General features: G+C 36.7%; 1 protein-coding gene across 12 annotated transcripts in view; it reads left to right on the plus strand.

Moving 5' to 3' along the window:
• AGTPBP1 (ATP/GTP binding carboxypeptidase 1) overlaps positions 1–18,871 on the plus strand; it is a 70,540-nt gene extending 51,669 nt beyond the window's left edge. For 10 of the 12 annotated variants that reach the window (XM_031602422.2, XM_031602423.2, XM_090132559.1 and 7 more), the window contains 3 exons: positions 1,025–1,201; positions 5,918–6,078; positions 15,423–18,871. In XM_031602422.2, the coding sequence (XP_031458282.2) occupies positions 1,025–1,201; positions 5,918–6,078; positions 15,423–15,600 (516 nt within the window). In that variant the 3' untranslated portion in view covers positions 15,601–18,871. The other 2 variants (XM_090132566.1, XM_031602425.2) reach the window with 2 other exon arrangements.
• Positions 18,872–20,641: the final 1,770 nt, after the last annotated feature.

The raw sequence follows: 20,641 nt of genomic DNA on the forward strand, positions 1-20,641 counted from the left end.
CATTATGTGATTCTCATTCTCTGATTCTGAGAGGTGCAATTGATACAACAGAAGAATGGGATACCATCCAAAGGGACCCTACACAGGCTTAATAAGAGGGTTCATGTGAATCTAATGAGGGCTCATCAAGGCCAAGCGCAACGAGTCTAGCCAGTCCTAGATAGGTATACAGAGTGGGAGCAGAAATCACTGAGAACAGCCTTGTGGAGAAAGACTTGGAGGTTCTGGTGGATGAAGAACTGAACATAAGCAAGCAGTGTGCTGGAAGCTCAAAAGGCCAATTGTCTTCCATGCTGCATTAAAAGAGTAGTGGCCAGCTGACTGAGGGAGGTGATTGTCTCCCTTTGCTCTGCCCTTGTGAGGCACTGGAGTACCGAGTCCAGGCCTGGCTTTCCCGGTACAAGAAAGATGTGGAGCTGTTTGATCAGATCAAGAGAAGGCCACAAAGATGATCAGAGTCCAGGAGCGTCTCTTATGAACATATGCTGAGGGAAATGGACTTGTTTAGCTTGGGGAAGAGAAGGCTCTGGGGTGGTCGTGTTGCAGCCTTCCAGTACTGAAAAAGAGCTTATAAACAGGAGAGCAAACAACTTTTTACAATTTAATAGCGGTAGGAGAAGGAAGAATGATTTTAAACTGAAAGATGAGAGACTAGGTATTTGGAGGAAATACTTTACTCAGAGTGTGTGTGAGGCACATAAGCAGGTTGTCCAGAGAAGTTGTGTATGCCCCCCATCCTTGGAGGCCAGATTGGATGGAGCCCTGGGCAGCCTAATCTACTGGGTGGCAACCTTGCCCATGGCAGAACAGTTGAAACTAGATCTTTAAGGTCCCTTCTCATACGAGCCGTTCTGTGCTTCTGTGGTATGGTTTAAAAAATTCCAGCTGGTGCAATATTATTATTTGTCTGTTAAATCTAACTACGGCCAGATTTTCGGTAATTTGTGATTGAATATTTTCCTTTGTCTTCCTTTAATGAATGAAATAAAATAATCAAGATCTCTTTCAAATTACTCTCCTGCAGGTACTCCCGAAAATCTTGAGTCAAACTGCCCCAGCGTTCTGTATGGGCAGCTGCAGCTTTGTAGTGGAAAAGTCCAAGGAGTCAACAGCACGAGTTGTTGTCTGGAGGGAGATAGGAGTACAGAGGAGCTACACGATGGAAAGCACATTATGTGGATGTGACCAGGGCAAATATAAGGTAAGAAAGTATATAAGTTAAACTGTTCTTGCTTATAATTTCTACCATTTGTGTTGGTATCTTGTTCTATAAACCTGCTTGCTTGCTTGTTCACCTTAGATTTTTAAAACTCCTCTAAGATCTCTGTGTACTCTAATGTAAATGAAATTAAGTTGGTTGCATAGCAGTCTCTGTCACTAAAAACACATTATTGTATGCTGTGCTTATTTGCTGATTTAACAAGCTTACTCTTAATTATTGCTTATAGCACATATGAATGCATGTAATTAAAAAAATTAGATAACTGTTCTTTCTAATAGATTATTAAGATTGGATGGTGATAAATACCAATAGTGAAATAAGAATTTTCTTTACATGTAGCAGTTATAGAGTTTACCATGGCAGCTCATGGTTCTTCAGCAAGTATTTAGAAAGGTTCCATACAGAGTTTTTCTGTATGGCTGTAGAAAAAAGTTTATAAAGTAAAACAATTTCATATTGATTTACTGGTGCTACTAAATATATCTTCAGTAAACTCATCATAGTTATTTATTTTCTCAAATTGGAACTTGTCTTTAAGTTGTGTCCTTCGAAAGAATTAATAGGGCTGCATGTTTGAGAAACCATAGGTGACCCTGGTGGTTGTTTTTCACTAGCAGAAAACTTACTTTGCAAGGAAACCATTTCTAGAAAAGCAACAAATAAAGAGAAATATAGAACCCTGTTATCATGTCTTTGGTTTCTGCCACTGTGTTGAATTTAGCTACAGATGGAAGAAAGTTTTTGAACTGAACATTCAAGTTCAAAAAGAGAAAAAGTCACAATTTCCTCTGTTTCAAAATAGAGATAAGAACTACCAGTTAAGAAAAAATGACCGGAAGTCAGAAATAATGTGCTTGACAAGAAAAGAAACCATAAAGTTAGGACAAGAGAGGGGGGAAGAAGAACGGTTTAACAAGGAATATTAATGTATATTCCAATACCTGTGCTTATCTCTCCAGACATCAGGAAGACAGATATTTTGGCATGAATTTTAGTAGGTCTGTAACTACTGAATGAGAAGTTCTGAATGAGTGTGTTAATTTTCGCAATTAACAATAGAAGCACTCCTGTTATTGTCAGAATATTCCTTTATAATTTCAGTTGTTCATCAGATGATGACATTATGGAGCTTTAATAAACAACCTATCCAAATAACTTACTTTGAAACTTCTGGAATATTCTTACAAGCATCAACATTCATGGCCTTTGCCGCACTGCAATAGAAAGTTCATAAGAAACTGAGATACTTTACCGACAAACTTTTAAGATGCTTAGGCTGCAAAGCCCTTCTTCTGTAAGGGAGGAAAACATGAATGTATTTCATGGAAAAATCACTTACTCAAGTGAGGATCAAGGAAGATCCTCCTCCCTTGTGATAAACAAGTTGTGAGATCGAATTGCTCTTCTGTCACTTAGTTCACTTGGAATCAAATCATTTGTGAGATCTCAGTCATCCTTTGAACATACAAGAAGCAGCTTCATTTTTTTTAATTTATTGTGATACTGCTCTGGTTTATTAAGGAAATATATCTGAAAAGACAAAGCTACTAGACAGAATGAGTAAAGCAACGTTTCCTCAAAGAGATGAAGAGACTGGGATTTTTTTTCCGTGGAGAGAGTGAGGCCAAGATTTCTGTGAATTAACACATGATATAAATTGGCTGACATGTTTCATAATGTGTTTTTCTGAAACACAAAAGGAGTTAAACTATAGAAATTCCTTTCCCGCCTTCTTGCTACCGTAAAGGATGTGAGAATTCCAGTCTGACAAACTGTGTATTGTGTAAAAGTCTGAAGAACTTTTTTCTTCTTCTGGTTTACTGTTATCACAGAGTTTTATTAAGCCATAAAGATTACTCAAAAATTATGTTCTTTTGGAAAGAAATGATGAGTCTCTGCCAAAGATGGATGTCAGTTTTTATTTTTATTATTTTAAATATTTTTCATTTTACTTGGTGATGCTAGGCTGTTTCCAATTTGGAAGGAAAGAAGCTGTTCAGCTGAAGTTCTTACCTGAATTTAGGATCATCTGTGACAGAGCTTTTTCTGGAAGCAATCTTGCTTCAGCTGCTAATGCGTTGTTGTAACACATTGAGGATTACTGCTACAAATATTGTCTGGTCATCTCTGATTCAATATGCAGAAGCCAAAAGTTGAGATGAAACAGTGCTCAGAGACATATGGATGATAATTAAGATTGCTAGATAGAAGGAAAATTTCTTCAATAATGCAAATAACATGAAAGCTGAGCATTAACTGAATTAGGAAATCCATGCCTTTTTTATTTGGCAAGTAATGAGTTTGGTAGTATGACTTAATTTTTAGTTTCACTGAGAAGGCTTTGCCATTTGGAAATTATACAGTGCACAGAAGAGAATTAATTTACCATGATCCTTCCATCTCTAGACTTTGAATTCACAAAAATGATCAGATCTTTGTAGTCTCTACTGAATGAATAGAACAGTATAAAGTTCTACTATCCATATGACTTCTCCAAGTCTTAGTATGACTGTTTCCGATCTTTTAAAAACATATTACAGGAAGATACTTCTCAAGTGTTATGGCTTAGGCTTCTGCTGCAGTTTAGATTGCTGTACAAGTGCTTCACAGATACGTATCTCTCATCTGTTCCATTTTAGGTCTCTTAGTTATATCCTGTTTCTATTGTGCTGAAAATAGCAGCCATGAAACACGCACACGCTATTTATCTTTCTAACAATTGTTTTTGCACTTTATTTCATACTGTGTTCTTGTCCTTCTTCAACTTGGAGTCACTCCTCTTATACTGTCTATAGGAAGCCTGCCAACTAACTGTACATTCTTTTGGCAACAGATAGACAATGATTGGAAAAGTTTCTGAACATCAAGTTGTGCACATTAGTAATCTGCGTAACAGTGAAATTACTGTTACCCTTCTCCTTCCTCTCTGCGTACTTGTTGCCTCTTGTCCTTAATGTTATTTTAATCTCTTTGGGGCAGGGACTGTGTCTTCCTGTGATTAGCGTAGTGGAGCCCCAGCTATGATTGGGGTCTTCGAATGTTACTGACGTGCAAACAGATACAAAACAAAAACAAAAATTTGGCCTCTGTGGATAAGGTACTGCATTGGGAGTGAGGAGAACTGATTTCTGTTCCCAGCGGGGTCAGTGACATGCTGTGAGACACTGTGCAAATCGCTTCAACCCTCTCTGCCTCCATTTCTCCATCAGTAAAATGAGGATAATTCTTCCTTTATTAATAAGGTGCTTTGAAACCTACAGCACAAAAGCATTATAAAAGAGGTAAGTAGTATTATATTAACAGTAATAACTAGTATCCAACTCTTGTTAACTGCTTTCAGGTTTCTGTACCATTTGACTGGAGGATGACAATTTATAGAATAGTGTATTATTGCTTTAGTTTTCTTGCTAGTAAAAAGCAGTTTGTTTATGAAAACTACTGGTGAAAAGAGAAGCTGCAAGAAAAGTTAAGTCAGCTTTTCCATTTATAAAGTTTGAAATTGTTCAAAACAGAAGTACTTGAAGAATGTTCAGAATCTACCATTTAGTAATACAGTTCTTTTGAACCTTGCATTTTATAGCATCAGTGTGGCAATGTGCAAAGCTTGTGTGTGTGTGCCTGTTCTAGCTTTTAGGAAAACAAATATACTCTGTTCTTTGTCTTTCATACATTCTTTTGCTGGACAGCTTAGCTTGCCACTGGTTTCTGGTTCTTCTGCTCTTGTGCTTATTTTGTCAAATCTTCTTAATTACCCTTTTACTTGAGAGGATTAGAAGATACAAACTAAACTCTTAAAATTCTCCTGAGATAAAGAAGATGCAGAGGGAAGACTGAGTGAGATTGTGACATTTAATCTGTTATCATATATATGGTTCAGTACTGACTAATAAATTGTTGAGGGCCACTCTGTAGTATCATTCTCTTTTCATAAAACAGTTGATGTCAGAGGTACTCTTCCTTACATAATGCACTGCTCACCAAATTAAATGTATGTAATATGATGAGAGACTTTGTCACTTATGTAATATTGGAGAATAATATATGAATTCTACTTCTTAAATACTTTTCACTCTTGACTGGCTATCTCATTCAAGTTAGAAATAAACGATGACTTTTTATACTTCTTTTATGTATTTATATTTTTAGTTACCAAATGTGTGGGTAAATTCTTTCAAAATTAACATATGTAACCCCTATCTTATAGGAGAAGAAGAGAGACTTGTTCATATCGAGGAGTAATAGTATTGTTTTAAATTGTCCAATTTATTTCTTAGAACATATTGATGAAATTGCTCACAGGATGTAGTATGAATTTATTCATTTTAAAGGACTTTCTGAAGAATCTTATATTTAACGTCTTAGTATTTGAAAACCTTTTTTAAAATTCTGTCTCAGGTTTTATAAATAATGTAGACTTTTAAACTTGGACATGATCTCTGATCTCTCGTCTTAGTGCTGGGTAGAGTTCTATGAATATTGATGTGCTAGAAATGTTAAGCAGGAGGCTCTGAAGAAATATGGAGGTGTCCATAAATGGCCATTCTCCTATAGGAGATTCAATTTGTTATTCTTTGTTCTCTTTGTTTCTTGCTAAGTGTTTATACTGTGGTTCTTAAATGTATTGTAAATAGTAATTTTGCTGTATGTGTGCGTCCATCATCAGGTACATATTTTTAAATCTTATTTTTAAATTAGGGACTGCAAATAGGGACAAGAGAACTGGAGGAAATGGGAGCCAAGTTCTGTGTTGGCTTACTGCGTTTAAAAAGAATGGCTTCACCTTTGGAATACAATCTGCCTTCTGGTCTGCTGGATATTGAAAGTGAGCTGATTGAGTCAAGCTGTAAAGTGACAAGGTACTACACATTTGCTATATTTTGAATTTTTTAGGAAAAGATTAATTTCTCAAATGAAGTGAAGATTCTCTCAAAAATGTTCTTCCACACATCAAAAAGAATGATCTTCTGTGACATGATAGTTTTCCAGTACACTCACATTGCTGTTACACTACGTTGTTAATTCAAATGCTTCAAACTTCTGAAGAAAGCAGTAATACACAGCTATATTACTTGTTACGCTTGTTGCTGGTATATATTTAAAAGTAATCAAGGTGTGATTACATTCAGTAAAACACTTAAGTCTCAACTATCTCTTCCTGACAGCATTTTTTTGTATTGCTGGTTACAGTATTAAAAATTTATTTAGTCAGACTTGAACTGTATAAGTTGAATATCACCTTAGGATTTGAGAGTTTTTCTTCTGTTTTTTTTTTTCCCATTTGATACAGATACATAAAACATTTGAAGAATTTAAAACATGTGAAGTAATGTTTGGGCAACCAAAAAAAAAAAAAAAGATTGTACCTGTTCAGCAGTCAGCTTATTAAGTTACCAAATCATTAAAGCTCTAGGCTGACTTACAAAATATGCATACTATTTCATATATCCATATGTGTCATCATTTACTATCTATTTGTGCATGTAATTTGCAATACATAGTAAGCAAGTGATTGATTTCAAAAGTACAAACACGTCTTTCTTGAAACTATGATTAGAAATTAAATAAAATGGAGTTACAGAAATCAGAAAAGTATTAAGTGACATTATAAAAAGGCAAGATTTACATGGTATGATATGTTATCCCTTGGCATATTTTGTGCTCAGAATGGTTTTGTAGTGGCTTTGGCTGTAGCTCCAACTTAGCTAAAGTAATGTTGGGGAAAAATGGCATTTATTGCTGTTTTTATAGAACTAAAACAGGGAGGTGCTTGGGATGTTATGACTTTACATGCTATACTAATGAGGAATTTGTCTATAAACTGTGTAAAACTAGCAGAGATATGGGAGGGCATCAGTAATACCCTGAAAAAGTAGGGAGGTGATGTTCAGTTTCTGCATTTAAACACCTTATCAGAATGTGGAATACTGAAAACAAATGAAGCTTGAATTCAGGAAGGCAGGAAAATCATTGGGACAAGTCAGCATGGATTTTCAGCAAGAGGAAAAAGTTACAGAATCATAGAGTGGTTTGGGTTGAAAGGGACCTTTAAGCCTATCTGGTTCCAGTCCCTCTGCTATATGCATGGACACCTCCCTCTAGCCCAGGTTGCTCAAAGCTTCATCCAGCCTGGCTTTGAATGCCTTAAATGTGATGCATCCACAACCTCACTGGGCAACATGTTCCAGTGTCTCACCACTCTCACAGTAAAGCATTTCTTCCTAATACCTAGCCTAAATTTACCCTTTTCCTGTTTAAAGTCATTTCCTCTCATTCATTTGCAACCTGCCAACATAAAAAGTCCCTTCCCAGCTTTCCTGTAGGTCCCCTTCAGCTACTGGAAGGCTTCTATAAGGTCCTTCCCTTTCTCAGGCTGAAGAGCCCCAACTCACTCAGCCTGTCCCTGTAGGGGAGGTGCTTCAGCCCTCTGGTCGTCTTCATGGCCCTTAGCTCAATGTACTCCTTGTGTTGGGGGCACCAGAACTGAATGCAAAGGTGTGCTTGACCAATCTGATAACCTTTCATGCTGAAATGAGTGGCCGGATGGACGAGGGAAGAACAGTGGATATTGTCTGCCTGAACTTCAGTATGTTTTTTGATGCAGACTCGCATAAAATCCTCATAGATAAGCTGATGAAGTATGAGCTGGATGAGCAGGCCATTAGTTAGATTGAAGAATGGCTGAAAGGCGCTGTCTAGAGAGTGACCAGAATAGTATAAAGTCTAATTCAAGGCCATTAGTTAGCTTTGTACTGCAGGGGTCAGTAGTGGATCCCATCCTGTTCAGCATCTTCATTCATGGTCTGGATAATGGGGCAGAGTGTACCTTCAACAAATTCTCTGAGTCAGAACCGGGAGGAGTGGCTGATAGAGCGGAGAGAGGGACCTTGAGAGGCTTGAGAAATGGGTGGAGGCAAAGCTTAGCAAGGGGAACTGCAGTGTCCTGTACCTGGGGAGAGACAACCTCATGCACCAGTATATGCTGGGGGCCATTAAGCTGGAGAGCATCTCAGCAGCAGAGCACCTGGGAGGAGTCCTAGTAGATCTACACAAGCTAGACATGAACCAGCCGTGTGCCTTTCCTGCAAGGATGAATAATTGTATCTTCGTCTGCCTGAGAAGGAACGTTGCCAGAAGTTTCAGAGTGACCCTTTCTCTCTATCGAACATTGGAAAGCCCACAGCTCGAATTTGTATCCAGGTCTGGGCCCCCTATACAGAAGACAAATAAATTGGAGAGAGACCAACAAAAGGCCCCTGGTATGATTAAGGGACTGGAGTGTTTCCCATACGAGGAAAGGTTGAACAAGCTGGAACCCCTAAAGAGTGCTTAGGGGGTGAATCTTGTTGTTAAGGTGCCTAAATACCTGAAGGGAGACTGTAAGGAGCACGGAGCCAGGCTGTATATGTTAGTGTCCAGTGACAGGACCGGATACAGTGAACAAAGACTGAAACAGAGGAAATTATATTTAAGCATAAAAATAACCCATCTTGCTGTGGATTTTCTCAGACTCTGGAATATGCTTTCCTTGAGAGTTGTGGAGTTTCCATTCTTGGAAATATTCAAAAGTCATCATTCAGAAGAACGTGTTTGTAGGCAGCCATATCTAGGTAGCCAAGCTTGAGCAGGGAGGATGGACAAAATGGTCTCCAGGTGTTCTTTCTAACTACAACTATTCTGTGAGCCTGTGAAAATGAGTGTTTTTGTCTGCTCTCAAAAATACTAGGTGCAGGTGTTTTGGCAGTGTTAAATTAGAATGCTAATTGAAGCAATTGGAATACTAGATTTCTTCTGTCCGTTAGCTCAGGATGCTGAACTTCAAGATTTAATACAGACAAGTTATGTTTATTCTGTCACTTCTTCATATATTGCCTTGAGCACATATTTTCAAGAGTAGTTTTTATGTCATTTGCAGCTAATATTAAATGTTAAAAGGACTGTATAATATTTTCCAATCTAGAAGTGTTATATGACTGTCAGTTTTATTAGAACCAAGCTTCAATATAGATTCATCTCCTTGAAATGTTTAACCTCAAATTGCAGTATTTTGAATCAAGATGTGTTTGTGAGTAGTTATTAGGGTGGCTGAAGAACAGCCCCAGATTTCCACACAGCTTTGTTTCATCTGGTGCCTTAGATTCAGAATCTATATTTTATACTGTCTCTGTAGAGAAGTTAACATGGCAGTTCACAGATAGTTGTGGTGTTCTAGAAAAAAAGAAGTGCTGGATTAAGAAATCCAGTCTATTAATGATACACGTGGTTAAGTGGCATTGAGATAGTACTTTTTGAATTGAGGAATGCCATACGTGAGTCAGTCCCTGCAGTTTCTGACAGAGAGCTAAAGAAACATCAGAAGTGTATTAGCATCAGGATTGAATTAAAAAAGGTGAGAAGTCATGTACCAGTCAGCCTCATAACAGACTACTTTATATAAACACACACACAAAAAATCCAGCTGTAATGTTATTTGAAGAAAGTGAATAAAGACGTAACTACTGCTTGACATTGTTTCCAGGGTGGGTGGCAGCAGAGGTGCTGAGGGGGATGATGGGGAGGAGAGTTCAGTTATATGTTACCATGCCAGTTTTTTAACTGGTCCTCGGTGGAAAAGATTAGACTGAATGTAATACTAATCTTGCAGTATGAATTAAATTTATTACCTTGAGAGATTTGGTAAGGTTTGTGTAACGAAACAAAAACACATGACTGCATGTTAGGACTTACTGGAAAATTTTTTGCCGAATAACCTGACCTCTTTTGGAAATTCTAGCTGTTCCATTAGTTGTTTTGACGCTCGTTGGCGTGTTCTAGAACATTTTGTATTTTGTTAATTTGATTTAATTATAGTAGGGAAGCAGACTGCACTTTTTTGAATGCTTTTGGGTATCTGCGAAACAGTCGAAAGAGCATACTGCTAAAAGGAGCTGTGTGAAAGGGAAAAAACAGCTGCAAAATCCATTTTTCTGCACTTACACTCTTAGACTTGAGAAAATGCATCAGTGTGGTAGGGGCAAGGAATGAGGGGCTCATGCAGAAGAATGTGACAAAAATCCTCTTGCAAAAAGGTTTCCTTTTAGGCTGCCAGAAGGAAACCAAATTTGACCTACTTTCTTTCCTTCCATCTTAATAACTCTGGCCAGAATCATGGTGCGAGAAAGACATGGAGGTATTAGGAAGAGTCCAGCGTAGGGCCACAAAAATTTTTATATTGTAGAATGTCTTGAGTTGCAAGGAACCCAAGTTCTTTACTATGGTGAGGTGCTGGAACAGGCTGCCCAGAGAAGTTGTGGATGCCCCCTCCCTGGAGTTGTTCAAGGCCAGATTTGATGGGGCCCTGGGCAGCCTGGTCTAGTATTAATCGGGGAGATTGATGGCCTTGCATGTGGCAGGGGGTTGGAGATTCATAGTCCTTGAGGACTCTTTCAACCCTGGCCCTTCTGTGATTCTGTGAACCATAAAGAGCATCTAGTTTCAACACACCTGATATTGGCAGGTTGGTCATGCACCTAATCGGGCTGCCCAGGGCTCCATCCAATCTAGCTTTGAACTCCTCCAGAGATGGGGCATCTGCAACATTTCTGGGCAACTTGTTCAGCATCTCACCAGCCTCTGAGTGAGAACTTCCCCCTAACATCTAACCCGAATGCCAGGTGTCGTGCAGGTGAAAGAACACTGACACAGGCTGCCCAGAGGCTGTGGGACCTTCTCCTTGGAGATCTTCAGAAGCCTCTTGGATGTATTCCTGGGCAGCCTGCTCTGGGTGTCCCTACTTGGGCAGGAGTTTGGACAAGGGACCCAGACGTCCCTGTCAACCTCAGGCATTCTGTGATGCTGTGATATCACTTCTCATGCTTTTCTTCCATTTGTGGCAGTGTGATCCAAATACCAGTGTATGAAGTACTGCAGTTAACGATTTTTGAACCCAAGTAATTTAATCCAATTTTGAATTTTACAAAATGTATTTCAGGATGATACTACAAAGTGTGAAGGTAACTTTTGACTAAGCTGTGGAATGAAATTATGTGACGGTGAAAATGGGAATAATTGAAATATTTAAATGGAAATTGAATACACAGCTTCTTATGGCTTGAAAAGGAATTGGACACATAAGTTTTCTCTTTAGGATTAGAAGTTCTAAATTTAGTGTTTAAGGATTATACTTACTACTCTGGGTAAACAAACGGGTGAAGAGATCCTTATGGGAACAGCACATGGAGCTGAATTTGTGACGTTGCCTATTGTTGCAGGTTTGCTGTTTCCTGTAAAGGAATATAGATCCTAAAGATAAATCAAAAGCATAAGTATGTACAGGTGATTCCTTTGTGATACTTCCTTACTCTTTTGCTCTTTCAGAATTTTCCCTTCCATTGCAGTTCTACATGAAATTGTTAGTTCTTCCTTTTCCAACTCCTCAGGCACCTGCAGCTTTTCATGGTTTGGCAGGAAATATTTCTTTCTTTTTCTACAGAAGCTTTTAAATGTGTACACTTTTCCCGTAGTCTCAAGAAGTCACTTACCTCCATGAGCCTGAAATTTGTTGTGGTTGTGACTGACTTGTGCGTTAATTTATCTGTAACTGAGTCTTATAGATTATTAAAAATTCAAGTATGTCTTTAAGGGACAAATAAAATTTTAGCTTGAAAAAAAATAGAGTTAGTGAACAGGTTTATTTTTGAATATGTTTGAAGCATTAATTTATGTAAGAAAAAGCTAATAAAATATTGTAATTAAAAATAATATGTTTCAGAGAGAGGTTATGTTCATTCCTAAATTCTGTTTATTTGATGGCAGGTGTTGGAGAAGATAGTTTATGAAATTAAAGGAATATTCTTAAAGTTCTTAATAAATGTGAGGAACACAAAATTTTATCAAGTGTAGTACTTCATATTGATGAATTCATCACTTCACCATAAAATGTTGCTTAAGTAAGTTTCTGCAAAACTTCAAAGAAATTTTATAACATGAAGCACTGAGATTATACACTCCACTACTAACTGTAGTTGTATGATAAACAACCTCTGCTAGCTTGAGACAAATAATGGTTTCCTTTTAAAACCAAAAGCAGGAGGTGTATGGGTAGAGGAAGAGGGATTATTGACTAAGTTAATTAGAAACAGCTCAAGGGAAAAGTTGGGAGATTAAAACCCACAGAATCAGCATGATGGCAGTTAAGAGTGTATTATCGCAAGGTATGTTGAGAGTGGGCAGTGGCAGGGAGGCAAGTGAGGAATTTGATTAAGCAGCAATAAATTTTTTCAGTTGCTTGGATTTCTGCTTTTTTTTTTTTTCATCAAGCCTCAGTGAAACATTGAACTGATAATTATACTTTGCAGATACATGCTACCCTATAGAATAAAGATTTATGGAAATTTAAATACCCATGGCTAATCTGCTGCATCAGATGCAAACACACCACAGGAAAGCAAATGTCTGTAAATGGTATGCAAGTTTCTCCTATGAATGTAGAAAGTACTGGACTGTCATCTTGCAAGGAATGAAGATTCAAGAGAGGAGAAATTAAAAACTGGATAAATATAATCTTAATATTTGTTTTCAGTAATTAAAGAAGTGATGGTGCATTGTATTTTGGATGGCAGTAGAAACCTAAGACTGAGGCAGATTTTTGAGCCAGTTTTGAAGTTAAATGTTTGTGTAGTTTTGAGATTCAGATCTGCTATATTGGTTATTGTCTTGAATAGAGAATGTAATTTATAATTTTGATTTATCAAATGAGAAATATCAACTAAATGTATCCCTTTAGAATTTTGAATGTATACATACCAGAGCAAATATCTAAAACATCTTCTATCAGACATACTGACTTTAAAGACTGTGCACTCTGTCTGACTTTGTAAAAGTTAGGAGTATGTATACATATGCAAGCACGTGTGAATATATATGGAATAAATGCAGGTAAGTGTGACAAAAACGTGTAATACATACATGTTTATATTTTGCAATGAAATGAAAAATGGAACATTCTATGAACTTTCATCTATCTTCTAACAATTCATCTATGAAGATGAATTGACAATCCACATCTATAAAATTTGAGGTTTGCTTGTTTGCCCAGCTCTTTGTGTACCTCTTAGAACAGGCTGTGTTGGTTGCCCTTTTCTTTGTTGTACTGGGATAGCTATGTGAGTTTAATTCCCAAATAATGGCACTTATTTAAAAAAAAAAAAAAAAAAAAAAAAAAAAGTTTTTCAGAGGGCTTTGCTAAACTGTAGAGCCTCTTAGTAACATGAATTTTCCTAAGCGTTTACGGTAATGTATTAATGTGCCATGTTAATGGCTTATGAAGTATTTGCCATTGACATATACTGTTGTAGGTAGCTCTTTGTTTCAGTATTCAGAATTGTTAGTTAAGAGAGGATCAGCATTCAGATTTAATGGCTCCATTCCCTGTGAATTGCGTTACATGGTCTATTCTGCAGTTGCAGTGTGGATTTCTTATATAGGAAACCAAATAAGTAGACATCTATGTTAAGTGGTTAGAAGCAGGAGCTGCAAAAAAGTTGTGCGTTTATTGAAATGTGATATACTTGGTGGTATCTCATTGAATAAGAGAAACATTTAAACTTTTTTTTTCCCCTTATAGGATACTTGTCAGTTAATGAATGTCTAAGGCAGAAAACATCACAAGATGAAAGCTCAAAAGCCTGTGTTTCCTTCCTGGTTCTGTGACAGGTTATTCACGTGAAGTGTACATATCCTTTAGGATGCCTTGGTTTCCCCACCTGTACAATGAGGAGGCATCATAGTAAAGATATAGATTGTTCCCTGTACTCATTAGTTGTCCTAAATGGGAACAGTTTTTTTATAACACCCAGTTCAAATACCCGTTCTTTAACCAACATATTGGGTTGTTGCCCCAGTTACGGGCTAAATAATCTTTAGGAGTATCTAGTTTTGTTCAGTTGAAATGTCATACAGAATGCTTTAAATATAAATCCAGAGGCTGGCTGAATTGAGTTTTTGATAATTTATTTTTGTACTATTTTAGCTTTCACTTCCATTTTTAATAAGCTATGACTATCAATTCATCTCATTTGTTGTTATTCCAGTGTATAAATTAACTGCCAACAGCACAAAAGGTTATAATGTAGTATTTTATTGAGAGTACAAGTAGAAGAAAAGCAGTGTGAAATTTTACTTGTCTTGAATAGAAAAATTGCTTTGAAGATTCAGGTGATCCACTTAAGCTCTTAATAGACCTCTAGAAAGAAGCAATGATTAATCCTTTTAATTTTAAAGCCACAACCAAGATAAGTTGAAGTGTGCCTTAAGACACAAGTCATCAAAATTAATAGGCAAGCATTTATACAAGTACCCAGTGATCTCGCTCAATAAGAATATTCTTTTGTATTAGTTGTGTGTGAGTTGATGATTAGCAAAAAGGCATTGAAAACCTTCTTAGTACTTCATCTGAATGTAAAATTACTTAATGAAATATTTAGCAATACTTGATGCTTTTAAGCAGAAAGTGTTCTGTGTTCCAAGGGAGAGCAGTGAAACTGCATCTGGAAAGTGCCTATAATTTTGCTTGTTGAGGTGATCAGAAAGTTACATACTAATCTTCATCTATTTTACACTAAGGTGACACTTCCATTGTTCTTGGAGGCCATGAGTTCAAGACATAGACTGCTGTGCAGTCAGTGGTATCAGTCATAGGACAAGTGGAAATTTATCTTAATTGTAGGCCCAAAAAAATCTCCTTTTTTGTCATTTCTGGCATGTACAGTGCAATTGTTCACAATACTGTGAACTGTAAAATGTGTGTTTAGTAAAATACAAGGTCTCCACTCAGATTGTTAAACTGTGACCTATTTGGTGTTTTTTTCTCAATTTGTTTATAGCAGCTGCTATTTCTGTGTTTGTGTCCTGCAGCAATGTATGATAGTGCTATAATTATATGATATTTGTACAGGTCATTAGTGTAAATTTTTTTCATCATAGAGCTGACTTGTCGTGGGACATCTCGATAACGAGTTGTGTATGACTGACTAATTAGCCCAGAGTGTTACGGATGTGTTTTTATCTCTTGGTTGTCTTACATGCAGTCAAAAATCAGTTTCAGGTAAACTCCTTTTCCTGAGGTAATTTTTGGATTATGTCAGGATAGTGATAGGGCACAGTCTGAATGCTGTGTTCAGGGTAGAGCTTTAACATAATTTATACAACTTCTTGTTCATTTTAGCCCTACAACATACGTTTTGGATGAAGATGAGCCTCGTTTTCTTGAAGAAATTGATTATAGTGCAGAGAGTAATGATGATCAAGATGTTGAATTAGCTGATAATGTGGGTGATTATGAGGCCAGCAATCAAGAAGATGGACTCTCAGACTCAGATTCAACCAGGATACTCCTTTCTTGAAGCATCTTTGCAGCTGGTAATAAGAAATGAGGAATCTTGGGTTCTTGCACTCACATACTTCCTCACTCAAGTCTACTAAGGGGATAAGCTTAAGGAACCACAGTAACTGGGTCCTTTCAAGCTCAAGGACAATAAATATTTCTGATTTCTCATAAATTGGCACTTGTTTTATTTAAGGAATTCTGTGTTTTCTTGGAGCATGAACTAGATGAATTTCCTTACTGGTTCATTTTCTACTGAGTAGCATTGCATGGCATTTTGTGTCCTTAAGGCCTATCATTAAAAAAAAAAAAAAAAAAAGGATTATAATTTGTGGTGTGTCAGGATACAGAAATGAATTCTTTGTGTTAGGGTTGCTTCCTGAAAAATTTATCTGTACAGATTTTTTTAAATTATGTTTGTATGTGTGTGTATATGCGCGTGTGTATACTGAGGTGAAAAGGTTATTTTTCAACATTATGTTAATACAGATACTTGATTGTGTTTGCAATAATGTAGTGCCTGCTCTGAAACCATTTGGTAATTACCAAATTAAAAATGAAAAAGTGATGTATGAATTGTTGCTCTTGTTTCTTGCTTCTGAGGATTGTATGATGTTACCACAGTACTAGCTGAAACTATAACATCTGTTCATAGTACAAAGTTCTGCACTGCAACCAATTCAGCCTGTATTCACTAGAACTGTAAGCTTGTTTAGAAGTCTTTCCCCATAAAAAAAAAAACATGGGTTAATGTGAAAAGATTTTTTTCTAAAGTGCACATGACTACAAGAAGTGGATTAGATGTGTGCATTGTATATATGTTTAGCTACCCAGTTATTTGTTTTCTCTTGCTCAGTATGCACGTAGTTAAAGAGTTCAATTTACTGCAGGTACAATAATGTATATATCCAATTTAAATGCTTAAAGAGGGAAGGTCCAGTTTTGTTGAAACATCTTTGAATTGGTCTGAATTCAGTGTTAACCCTCCTCTGAGAAGGAGATTGGACTATGTAGCCTCCTGAGCTCCTTTCCAGCCTGAAAAATTGTGCTGTGATTTTGTGTTCTTCATGTCTAAAGCCAAGCTGTCAGACATTTTTTCACTTTTTTGTCTTCTCCTGTCATCTGCCAGCTCCTTTGCCTCTTATCTCTGCTTAGTATAAAATCTAATGCAGAAATGAAGTTGCACACTTTTATTTACAGAACTCGCATGTTTTGCAATGAAAAATATTTTTCCAAAAGACTTTCACAGGATGTGACCCCATTGCAGCATTCATTTTCTGTTGCATGTGCAGAGGCTTAAAGAGCATGAAGAATAACGTTCATTATTTGCAGGAGGCTTTAATTGATGAGAACATTGTGTGCATTTACTGTTGCAAATGAAACTATATGAAGGGTGCCATTGGCAGAAGGATTAAAATAAATCAGGGAATTAACTATATTGACTCATTAATGCTAGGAGACTGTTTTTCACCACGATTTGCTATTTCAAATGGAGTGTTGGTTAGTGATGTCTGTTTGTATCATTCTAATTCTGAAACTGGGGAAGAGTTTCTGACCCTCTGATGATATGCTGCTGTATTTTTGTTTAAAGATTTACATTTATGTTAATAATTGCACACTGTGGATGTGTGAAGCTATAATGAAGTCTGATTGTTATCCCCATATGTATTTCTGTCTTATGAAAATTATAATTCTTTGTATTCTTAGAACTACGTACTATAAACAAGAAAGTTTATTTCATAACCTGTTGAAGAGGTGTTTCCTGCACTGAAGCTACAGGAGAATTACCTGCCAAGAAGGAAGATTGAACTTACCATAAAGTTTGAAATATCTTTAAATTAACCCAGTGAAAGCAGTGCAGAATGCTCTTATTACAGTACCACTTTACTAGGTCTCTGCATGAATAGATTTTCATCCTTATGGATTCACACATCAGTAACTTCAGTGAATAATTTTGTCTTAAATTTTGGAAGGTGCAGGATGCCAAATGTTAGTTAACCCAATTGTGCATTTTTTCCTTACTTCTCTTATAAATTTGTATTAGTCCTGGAACATTTTTTGCACACTACAGGCAAGACTAGAAATGTGCTGGATCCAATTAGAAATAATTTTGGTTTAGTAGTAAAAAAAAATAAATATGGTATTTTCATCCAAAATAAATGCACATCTATGTACTCATGTCTTGCACAGCTTTTAGATAGTGCAAAAAAAGAAGTTATGAATGACTTATATAATGACTCAGGATAATAGGCACTTTTCTAAAATATTGTTCTTTTTATGCATTAGATTCTAAGGTACTTAAAAATTAGATTTCTATATTTGATTAGAAGTCAAGCTGTCAGTTGTGGGTCTGAACTACTTCAGTGCAGCTGCAGTGCAAGAGTGAAACTATCCTTACCTTGCATGTTCTGGAAAGTGCAAAGGCCACATGTCTGGCAGTGCACCTTGTTTGCAGGTACATCATTCTGAAAGGCCCAGTCTCCATTTGTGCCTACAGGGACACACGTTCTTGGTTTGAGCTGCCACAGCCCCAGCTACTTAACCTATTTATCCCTTCTCTATTACTTGTTGCCACTATTAACAACATTGTTGGCATTCATACTCCAGTGTCCCACGGGTAGTGTGGTGAGAAGTTTGATGGCTTAGCTAAATCTGGAATAGCTGGAGCTTGAGCACCTGCTGCCCTGTTACATTCACCTCCATTAAATGGCCAGAACAGGAGCTTCTTATCAGCCACTGATCAATCTATCATGGCCTGACCCAGAGAACTCATTGTCTTTGTTTTATGTATTGACACTTCAATATATTTTTGCTTTTAAATGATGCTCTTTTACTGTAAGCATGACTGATTCTTTACAAGGAAAGGAGTAATGTCTTTTTCCTGTGACTATAAGAAATAAGGTTAAAAACAATAATTAGATTTGTGTTATTTACTGTCTGTCTTCTAAGTAATCACTGGATGATGAATTCCTTTATTCCCTCTCCAGGTATCATTCAAATTGCAGCTAAAATTTGATATTGTGTCTTCACTGGTTACATCACTTGATGTAATGTAACTACAACCAAGCCTGCAGTTAGTGCCAAAGTCTTCTCTGGCTGTTTTTGGAGGTGCATTGCTTTATCAGGGCGAGCTGATTCTATTCTTGAATAAGACTGCAGTAGCAGTAATGACAGTTTCCAAAATGCAAGAATTCCAGGATTCAGAAAGTTGCCATTTGTAATGCTGTGATAGATATACTTGTTGCAGTGTTATTATGCATGCCTCAAGTAACAGTACTTATTAATAAAAATATATAATAAAGAATGAATTACAATCACTTTGCTCTCCTACACATTTTATTTATGTATTTAAAGGCTCTCTTGTGATAGCATGTGTTGCTATTGACCTACCCATAGGAAATTGGTATGTGCTTAGCATTTCAAAAAAGGTATTGTTTTTGTTCTCTGTCAAAGTCAACACACCGCGGGCTTACAGTACTATTTGCATATTAATAGACTGAATTGTAACTCTTAAAAAAAAATTAATAGCCTTCTGAACTTCTGAAGATTTTGGATGAATTAGTGGAGGACATCACTGAGCACACAGAAGAGGGGTTTTTTGGTGAGGGTCTTTGTGCTCTACACAGCAAACAGACTTCTAATCTGATCTAAGAAAGGCCCCATTTTATTCTTTGGTAAGTCATCCCATTATAGTCCACCTTTGGCTGAAAGTGAGGATTTATTGGTTTTTAAGGAAATATTTAATATGGGAAGCTGGTCTTTTTGTTACATGGAGCAGTATGGAAAGAGTGGTTACTAGCAGTCAGCATCATTTTCTCAAAAACACATGCAGTTTACAAAGCTATGTCTGTCCTGCTTCACTGAATTGAAAACTTTATTCACAGGCTTTGTCATCCAAACTTGCAAAGTTTAGTAGAGTCATTGTAACTCTGAAATTAGTCTAAGGATATCTTTCTTTTATATATAGATAGATAGATAGATAGATAGATAGATAGATTTAGGCCATCAGGATGTAAAGCATTTGTTTTATGACTTTGCATGCTATTTGCTGAAACCAGCTATTTCTGACTATTACTATTACTGATTTTGAAGAAATTTCTTCAAAATGTGAACTACTAAACAGCTATCAAAGGATACACTATCTTAAATTATGTATGGCTTGGCTGTTCTTAATGGCATTGTATGGGCGGTTCGTTTAGTTGCTGTTAAGTAGTTCATAAAACATATTCCATTAATTCTTATACAAGATGTTAGGTGCAGTTCTTTTTGTTTTCTTTCCAGTAAGAGAGCATACTATCAGTCTGGCTTCTGAAGCACTTCAGAAAGAATTGTCTGAAAATATCAAGTTTAGCAAAAAGGAAATCGTACACCATAGAATTTGATAAGCCAAATTAAGTAGTTACCAAATGCCAACCAGCTGCATCTTTTTGCTGCTTATGCAGATTTCTTTACCATGAGATGTTTGTGCTTTGTGCATGCCCTTCTTTCTTGGAATGGGGTTATTTAGCATGCATCATTTTTCATGGTAAATTGGAAGAACACATACTTAGATGAGCAATAACAAATCGCACTTATTATAAGGAATTAGAGTAGCAAAATTCTACAATATTACTTCCATGCATTAAATGTTCCATACACGAAATGTTGCTGTTAATGTGGAGTGGGAAGATCAGCTTGAAATGACTTAGAAGAGGAGCTGCTTCTGCACTGTCCATCCAAACTTAGCAAGGTAAAACATTAAAATTGGCAAAGGTATCTGCACAACTTAGTAGAATAAACTTTTATTAACTCTCACCAACATTTTGTCCTATTCAGTTTAAGGAGAAAAAAAAAAAAAGATTTGCTTGTTCTGTACTTTGAGAATTCACTCTACGATTCAATTTATTTTTTTAGCATGAAAGAGGAAAATGGAGTCCAAGGATGATGTAATACTATTGTAGATGTCTTCATATGGCTTAACCTGCATAAGGTCTCCCAATTTAATGTGAGTACTGGCAGATTAGAAATGCTGAGAATAATGAGGTTTGCTCCAGAAGAAGTCAAAGAATTATATTTATGGA

Source organism: Phasianus colchicus, chromosome Z, assembly GCF_987193195.1.
Source record: "Phasianus colchicus chromosome Z, bPhaCol1.hap1.1, whole genome shotgun sequence".
NCBI classification, from domain to species: Eukaryota; Metazoa; Chordata; class Aves; order Galliformes; family Phasianidae; genus Phasianus; species Phasianus colchicus.